A 9621-nucleotide genomic window follows, 5' to 3' on the forward strand; every position below is an offset into this window, starting at 1 on the left:
AGAGTCGTACGGAGGTGTATTATAAGAAACATTAAACCACCTCTTCTTAAAATGCACTGCAGTACGACTTCACTGACCACTTATACGTCAATAATAAACAGAGAGTAAAATTATCGTCTTTCTGACAGTTTCACCTTAAAAACACCTTATAACCTTGTAAAAGTAGAATGCATTAAATTGTACAGGTGTACTTAATAAAGTGGCAAGCGAGTGTATGTCACATATAGCATACATGTGTGTGTTTATTTTATTACTAGAAATATATATATATTGTGGCATTGCTGTTTTTACTGGCCTTATAAAGATTTCAAATCACTCTTCCACTTTACACAAAAATGTTATTTAAAATTGTAATCAAATGATTTTTCTTTATAAAAAATGTTTAAGAAAATAAAGTCGCTTAAGCGAATGGGAGTTTTATTTTGAAAGGTTTGCCAGACGAGCTCGTTTACTTGGTTGGACTTTTGTTCCCTCCGGAGCCGAGTGCAGTTACTGCACACATGGGGCTGACGTTCTAGCTGAACTTTATCTCCCAGAGTCTCAAGCCGAAGATCGGTGGGTTATGTATAAAGAGGAAGAAAGATAAGAAGCAAACCAGAATTCTGGTCTGGAATGTGACTCATAAATAATTGCTCTGGCCGTGATTTACTGAGTGGCTCCTCCGGGCTGCGGTAGATACACGGTTTATTCAAGAAACCGTAAACATTTGTGTTGTGCTTTACTTCGGAGCAGCAAATTTTCCACATTTTGTGATGGAGAGCCACATGATGTTGACATGGATGCTGTTGTGTTTGCTCCTGCCGCTTTCGGGCGCACAGAACCCCGCACCTGAAGGAGGTAAGCTCCACGGTGTTCATCCAATGGAAGCAACACTTGATATTACAATAAATTATAAATGCTAGTAATAGTTATTAGAAAATATCATATTAGGATTGTAAGTGCAAACGTGCAAAATACAATACTATGCTATCTATTTAATATCATATTGTGGTGAGCCAAACACTACCCACAATGAGCAAACATTACACAACATTACCCCGGTTGATATGAAATAATATTTAAGGCTTTGGTGGCACAAGATATGAAATGCAATCATTTACTATTGGGAACTGATGCTACGACAGGAGGTGGAGGGACTGTCTGGCTGAGGGTGGATCAGGGTGGGGTTGATATTACAGCAGTGTTCTCAGTGAAATGGCATGACTACCCAATTGTCAGTTGATGAAATCCCACAGCCTGGGGCCCGTGATTCCCAATATTTAGAGAGTGGGGGAAAGCAGGGACCACACAGACCTCCTCTAGAAGGCTTCAGGTGCTTTGCATGGAAAAAAAAAAAAGGTGCTGAAAATTATTGTCAGCTGACGAAATGTCTTGGCATTAAATTATTGGTTAAGAGAAAGAGAAAGCAGTCTGTAGATATGCTATTAAAAGTGGCATTTCATTTGAATGTAATTACCTCAGTGCAAACCAAAAAAAGAAAACAATGATCAACAGTTTTTATGTTTTTATTGTGTTAATATATCGTAATTATAAAACAAAAGAAATCTAGTCTTTATCTTTAAATTATTGCAGTTCAGTTTTTGTGACTAAAGAAACAATGCATACCTCATCATCTGTTGTCACAGCAGTGTCTAAACGCTCTGTGGCAAAGGTGTCTGAGAGGCTAAACTTGGTGGTGGTGACACCTCGGAGTCTGTTGGTGTGAGCACATCTTTATGACTGGGTTAACAGAGTAGTGAGTGACATGCTGTCACCTAGCTGTTTCCATTAATAGGGACCTGGTGAGACTGTACTAAACTTAGCTTATGGTGATCGTGGTTTTTATAAGTGCATTAGCTGTGTATTACTGTCATCCTGGTTTATTAAAGGTCTTCTTCCCGCAGCCTATACACCCACAGAAAAAGACAGGACATGTCTGCCAAAGTTTTTAATCAGTAACTAAGGATCAAGAGATGGTATTTAGGAGAAGTTAAGGTGGATCGGAAATGCCTCAACAAAATTGCAGTACACATAAATATTTGTTTTATATTAGCGCAGTGTTGATTCAGCATGTGTCACCATTTGATACATTTGTAGTAGCTTGGAAAACCTGCTCTGCCCCCGTAGTGTTTTACTGTGCCCATGTGAGGTTTTCACTCATGTGGTAGGAGCCCGCTAATAAATTTGATGAGTAAGAAGCTGTGTTTGAACGAGTATTCTCTCTACACGAACAAGGAAGCAGCTTGCTCCAGACGTAAAAATATGGTTTTTAGATAAAGACATACATGCACACAGGTAAAGGTAAAGGGGGCTGTGCTGTGGATCGCACCAAAATCCAAACAACGTAAGAGGCGTGAGGAATTCTTCAGGTCAATGGGGAGAAGAACCTTGGTGGGCAAGCTCCTCTGCATGTGTGTGTACATGTTTGATGTGCGTGTGTGTGTGCGTGTGTTCATGCCCGGCTGTGTTATCAGCTTTCAAAACCTTCAAGTCTTATCAACACCTCATGTCAAATGTTCACGTAGAAAAAAAAAAAGGCCTTCAGAGAACATACGAGTTAACAGATGTGTCTTATCCCCTTTATCTCTGGAATCATGAGGGAATCTATAATCTATTCATCTCAGCACTATATGTGTCTCTCACATATTCATTTACAAGAGTTCCTTTGCACGTGTTCATCTGTGTTCTTGCAAATGGCCAAAACACTTAACAAATTTCTCTTTTCTTGCCCTGAGATTTGAACCGTGGGTGTTTTTCTTTGGGATGACAACACAATCTGAAGATCTGCAGTAAAATATTGCTTTAAGACTCTACTGCTTGTTCTCTCTTTCGTTCTCTCTGCTCTGTATATGGCAATCCAACATTCCTCCTCGTCTCTCACATGGAACGTGCCAGCACCCCCCCGACTCAACCTACACCCTGCACCTCACTCTTCTCCTTTTAATGCCTTTTATTTTCCCCTGTCCCACAAACTTTCTTCACTCCCTCTCCCTCAAACGCCCAGCAGCTACTGTTTTTCCCCCTTCCTGTCCTTTGCTTCAGGTATTCACTTTTAACTTCTCTTGTGAAATCCCAGGGGGTTGGGGGGGACTACACTTTTGAAATTATCACAATGCTGGCATCAGATTGCAGTTATTGTGTTTGTTGGCCTTGTCTGTATCTTCAACCTGATTACTTGTTTCATGCTTGCTTCTGACTTTCTGCTGATTTTACTTGTGTACACTGTGAGACTTGTTCCAGGAAATTGTCCTGAGAGGGGGGATTCCAAATAGTGTATGTGTGTGTTTATTTGTGTGTGTGTGAGCTAGGACCTGTGGAAAATGTTGTAGGTAGTACACAGGAATGATAGTTCTCACATCAGCGTCAAAAGGCAGCATGTACAAAATGTTACTATTTAATTGCACATTAATGACTTATTAATTTCTATATTTTCTCTCCAGTGCTGAACTGCTGTGAGGGTGATGTCCTCTTCTTACTGGATTCCTCGGGGAGCGTGTCATCCTACGAGCACTCCCGCATGCTCTCCTTCCTGTCTGGGCTTCTCCTCCCCTTCTCGCTGGGTGAGGACCAGGTGAGGGTAGGACTTCTGCAGGTCGGCACTAAGCCACAACTTGAGTTTGGCTTTGATACATATAGTAGCCAAAGCGGCCTTCAAGGAGCTTTGAGGAACATCAAGCCTCTCAGAGGGGATACCAACACAGTGGAGGCACTGAGAATGGCAAAGGAGTGGGTGCTAAAACCTGGAGGAGCGGCTGGGGCCCGAGCTGGGCTGCCGAGAGTACTGGTGTGGTTAACGGATGGGGTAAAACCTGGCAATGTGATTGTACCAATGACTGAGCTGCAGGAGGAAGGCGTGTCAGTGCTGTTGGTTTCCACTGGCCATGGCAACTATCAGGTGCTGAGGCAGGTGGTGAGCCCACCTATAGAAAATCACCTGTACTTTGTGGACATCGATGATATGAGTATCATCACAGAGGACGTGCGGGATGCTATCATTGGTGAGCATTTTAAGGGTTTTTGTGATTCGTAGTAAAAAAGACATTTTAAACCTGCTTTTAAAACTTTTAAAAATTTTAAATAGGTGATACACCGCTGTATACATTAAAGTATTATATATATATATATATATATATATATATATATATACTATTAATTATACAGTTGCACTATTATAACAGATCGCATGCCTGTGTATTATGTATAAGAGCACTATCATCTCACAATGCCGTTTCCCTCAGCTCTACAGAGCATTTTAGGTTCTTTCAGCTCATTGTTTTTTATTTTTATTTCAAAGTCTGCTGTTTTGGTTTTTAATTTAATCTGTCTGCTGTCACTAGTGACTTTCCCAGAAGCACCATCCAGCTTTTGTCAGGTAAAAAAAAAATGTAAAAGCCTCAACACATAAAATGGAAAGTACACAATCTGGATGCTAGTTCTCTAGATACTAGAAGTTGCATTACACATGTGTTTCAGCAGCTAGGCACCCTTCAATCTCTTTCAATGTTTGAAGCGCTTCTCCCTAATGCCGCACATGCTCCCGAAGACAGTGAGACCAAAAGGAACTGGGACGCTGAGAATATCTATGTGCGTGTGTAGGAGTTACTGTAATGAGATAGGCTGATCTATTAATGGATTAATGATTCAACTTCCCTTGCTCCATCCTCTTAACACTATGCCAGACGTGATACATATATATATTTATATAAATAGACTGGGGAGATCACCCATTACTCTGGAGAGATTAGATAACTTCAGAACACCTCAGCAATTACACATTATAAAGCATGATGCACAGTATAAATAAGGCTAGTGTATAGATAAACACAAATATTTCCTATCCATTGCCTAAGGGTTTATCACATATATTATAACCTCTGGGGCATGTATTGTTTTGTTGCAGAGCCTCTCTTGCTTGGCTATTCCAAGTTGTCTTATTGCAAGGCTTATGAATGCGTTTAGAAACCCAAGTCTGGCTGTCAACCTGGGTGGCTGTCTGAAGCCGAGGCAATTTTAGCAATCTGTATGTCGTCTTCCCTGTTGCTTATTTTTCATCTTGACAGACCCATGTGTACACACACTGACTTAATTCTTCTTCATTCTGCCTCCAACAGAGATTATCCGAGCTGAACGAATCCACGTCCGTGATGTGTCCACCAACTCTGCCGTGCTTCTGTGGCGACCCGTTCTGTCTGGGTTAACGGGCTATTATGAGATCCACTTTGGTGCAGTTCCAGCAGGAGGTGCTGTAGGAGGTGGAAATGTGACCAGTCCAAGCACTGGTGGTATTGTTTACCAGAGAATCACCCAGTCTGCAGACTCCAGCAGTGTCAGACTAACAGGCCTGAAGCCTGACACCAGCTATAAGGCTACGCTGATCCCGGAATCCAATGAACAAAAGTTTAACCAACTCTCTGTCACCTTCAGAACACAACCAGGTGGGGTTCATTTCTAGTTGCACATTATAAGTCATAACCCATAATTGTGCACTTAAATGGCTACTTGCACTTAATATAGTTACCTAATCTTTTTGTTGGTTGATTATGCAGCAAAAGGCAAAAAAGTTTCTGGGTCCAGCTTCTCAAATTGTAGAATGTGATGAATGGAGAATGTTATTTGTTTACTATATGTCGATGTTGGCTTTTATTGAGCATTTAGAGCATTTTGGGCTTTTGGAATTGATTATGGGCATTCTTTATATTTTATGTGCAGCTATGTTCAGCTGGTCTGCCATGAACTGAATAAGACTTTTAATGTTAGGAGTTAACCCAAATTATAAAATTTTTTAAAGTATGCCAGTTGAGGACTATGTTTATCTTCTATGTAATTAATATAGTTATTAGGAAATGAATTATAAATTACAAGGCAATTACATGGATATAATGGAAAAACTGAATAAAAATAAGATTGAAATAGACAGAGAGAGTAGATGAGGATCACTGTGTAGTAGTAAGTTGCAAGTTGCCCCAAATACAAGAGAGGAAACATAAACATAGACGTGAATAGTGGGAAAACAATATTGAAAATCAGTTCATTTTCTTTATATTGTCTCCTCAGTGTTTTTTTTTTTTTCTTTTTCTTTCCTCACACACCAGAGGTGCTGGGCCCAGCTGTTGTAACAGTCTCTGAATCAGGACCCAGCAGTGTTCGGGTGAGTTGGGGTCCTCTTCAACCAGAGACGATCACAAGTTACTACATCGAATACTCAGCCCTGCCCAGGGGAAAGCTCCATGCCGTCACTGTGAGCGGAGCACAAAATTCTACCCTCCTCAGAGACCTCCAACCAGATACCACTTACTTGGTCACGGTTACAGCCCGGCACGCCTCAGGCAAGGAGAGGGCTATGTCCGTCAAAGTGTGTACTGAGGAAGGTGAGAATTGTGAAAAAAATGCAGTGAAACCTAGTAATCAAGGATCCATTTTCTGCACACTAATCCTAATCCTACAGCTCAGTCCTTACTGTGTCTTAAATTTCAGATAATTACCAGCAGGTTCTTTTAGGTTTGACTACCCCCCTAGGCCCGTCCTGAGCTGTTAATAAGGCTTCTACTGTATGAACTATAATAAAACATTTTGCTTCTGTTTCTTCCTCTTCATTCACACCCACTCTGTACAATGCCCCTCTTACTTCTCTTTCATTTTGAAAAACATGGTGACTAACAACCCTGTGACATCTGTCTCCAGTGACTCCAGCCCTGGCGGACCTCCAGTTGACAACAGTGGGTAGTGACTCAGTGCAGGTGGACTGGAAAGGAAGCGTGGCTGGTTTGAGGGGCTACTGGCTCACCTGGGAGGGGCAGCACAGCAGTGGTGGCCAGCGCTCCTCCTTCTATTTACCACCCGACTCTTTGTCAACACATCTCACCCACCTTCCCCCATTAGCTAGAGTGTGTGTGTCACCCATTTACCGGAAGGCACGGGGGGAGGGACTGTGTTGTACAGCACAGTTTCATTCAGGTGAGTGGTGACAAGGCAGGTGATCATTTTAGTTTAGTTTTAGACAGGAGTGATTGGAGGACAAAATTCAAATACTCACAAAATGCCGCATGTACTTGCCTAAAAAAGTACTCCAGTAAAAGTAGAAGACATCAAATTCACTTTTAATCAAGCTTACTTTAAATACAAAAGAACTCGTACTCCACTATAATAATATAATGACTTCTGTGCTAAATCATAGCTAGTTGTCACAAAACCCTTGGCTAATAGCAACTCTCTACTTGTCTAGATAACACCACAAGTGAGAAAATGTGTGTTTCTGTAATTTGAATGAACAGATTAAACTGGAGCATGATTATGTTAGACTGAATAAAAACATGTGTTGCCTGATGGAAGTGTTCATGCATACAAGACAATTCACAATGTAACACTATTTTATATAGTTAGATTTAAACCAATACACAGTCTTAACCAAACTTTTCTCTCTGCCAAACAGATGCATTATCATATGGTTACCAATTATAGCACCACTGAACTGCAAGTGCACCTTACCAAACATGGAGGGACGATGGTGAGAAGAATGCATACTTTCATCCCTAGCTTTTTTCTATGACTCTCCCTACTGTGGACATCTTCCAGAAGAGCTATGTGGTTTGGCTGTCTCTCCACACACTCATGTGGAAGCCTCAGATACAAAAGACTGGTCTGGGACAATGCGGCTACATGGTGACTGCTACAACTGTAAGACAGGGAACTGTTTGCTTTTCACTGTCTTTTGTGTCATTTGGTTTACATCCGTACTCAAAGTATAATTATCCAGTTTAAAGATGTAAGGTAAAGCTAAAGATAAGATTAGATCTGTTTTGGCAAAACATAACTGGAAATGTTGGAACTCTTTTTTTTCACTTGTTTTGAAGAAAAGCTTTGCAGCATATGTGGGATTCATGCCCAATATTTTCAAGCCCTGCTACAGAGAACATCTGATTTACATTTATGGTAAATACTCATGCCTTCTGCTTAAATAACTCATCTTTCAGCACGCGCTTGAGGGCACTGGATACTTGTGTGCAACAAGGGATCGTTAACATCCAGTCTCTAATAACAGGATCTTCAGGATTGGATAGAACTTTAAAGATAATATGAACAGACCAGCCACATGCCCTGAAGCTACAGAGTTGCTGCATTTAATGCACATATGTATGACTGAGAGTATTCTTGTATTGCTCTTTGGATCAACTGCAGATCCATTATTCATATTTATTAATCACGAACCACATAAGTATGAGAATTAATAGTGTGCAGATATGCTGTTTACATTTTAAGGTTGTTACATTTTTAAGATTTGTTGCCCCCTACTGAAAGGATCCTAACTGGCTTAAAGCCAATATTTCACTCGTCCTCTCAGAGGAAAAACATTGTTTTATATTTGTTTTCCAGTGCTACAATTTAATATGAGCTTGCAATAAACTCCATTAATAATTTTGTTTATCTGAATTGTAGTTTTGTTTTAGTAGTTGCACAATCCCGCATCAGATTACAGAGATATCCTGACAAATAGCGTTTTTTTAAATGGAAACTAAACTGATTTGACATATCACACTGTAGGGTTTGAGGAGTAATATTAATCAATTAACTTAAAAAAAAAACAGATTAGTAGTGCACCTCCTAACTGTTTTAAAATGTAGTGGATAACAATTAATGCACCCATTTAAATTACTGCAGAGTACAATTGTACCTTAAATGTTAAATTTTCAACCAGAAGATAATATTTATCTGACCAGTAGATTCTGTGAAAAACACTTATTTAATGTTTGCCTTTACAACTTCTTCAAATGAGAAACAAAGCATTATGGCTCACTCAAAGTTCGTTTAGTTTTGTAAAATGTATGCACAACTGAAAACAATGTGTGACAATGAAGTAGTGGGATGTCACATATAAACTACAATTGCCTTTTATTTCTACCATTCTCTCCTATTAACAATGCTGTCCAAAATATACAGAGTAGTTATATCTAGGACAAAACTATGATGCATAATTGATTTTAGTTATCAAATGAAGCTGTGTGCATATTAAATACATTTTAGCAATGGGGAAATGCAAATGAACAGAAAGCATCATAAAGGCACAGTAATATCACATTGTTATAAAAATCAGGATCTTTATGCAGATACACTGGTCCATTTTGTTTGTAATTCTACTTTGAAGGGTGATTTCATGAAATTTGTAATTACAATTTTGTACCTGGATCACTCAAACAGACTGATTATGATTGGAGCACACTTCCTCCTTATTTAGCTAATAAACAAAAGAGGCCCCTTGTCTATATCGAGGCTTCCCCCTACAGGTTAAATAAAGCACACTCAGCTAATGTATTAACAGTGAGCTGCCATTTTATAAACACTGGTGGGTTGTTTGTCTTTCCAGAGATGATATAGCTTTCATACTGTATGCTTTAATTAAACTTTTAACCACCTAACATTAGAGGCTGTGCTGACAGATCTATTACAATGTGCATCAAAATGTAAAATGTTGACCACATCAAAACCCTTATTTCTAGTTCTAGTTCTAAAGGTTCTATTAAATTTCTCAGAATTCCATTTGAAAAGGTATCCAGCATTCTTTTAGTTTGTTCTTTATACTACAGACAATCCTCAAAATGTATTACAATTATATTTAGTTTCAGTAGGAAGCAGCCACAAAATGACGAG

The 9621-nt window shown here is 39.6% G+C and overlaps 1 protein-coding gene across 1 annotated transcript; it reads left to right on the top strand.

Moving 5' to 3' along the window:
• Positions 1–465: 465 nt before the first annotated feature.
• vwa1 (von Willebrand factor A domain containing 1) lies at positions 466–8400 on the top strand. Its single transcript, XM_067527901.1, has 6 exons — positions 466–837; positions 3420–3977; positions 5091–5414; positions 6072–6347; positions 6661–6933; positions 7409–8400. The coding sequence occupies exons 1-6, from the start codon at positions 753–755 to the stop codon at positions 7435–7437; spliced, it is 1545 nt and encodes a 514-aa protein (XP_067384002.1). The 5' UTR covers positions 466–752; the 3' UTR covers positions 7438–8400.
• Positions 8401–9621: the final 1221 nt, after the last annotated feature.

Source organism: Channa argus, chromosome 13 (genome assembly GCF_033026475.1).
Source record: "Channa argus isolate prfri chromosome 13, Channa argus male v1.0, whole genome shotgun sequence".
NCBI lineage: Eukaryota > Metazoa > Chordata > Actinopteri > Anabantiformes > Channidae > Channa > Channa argus.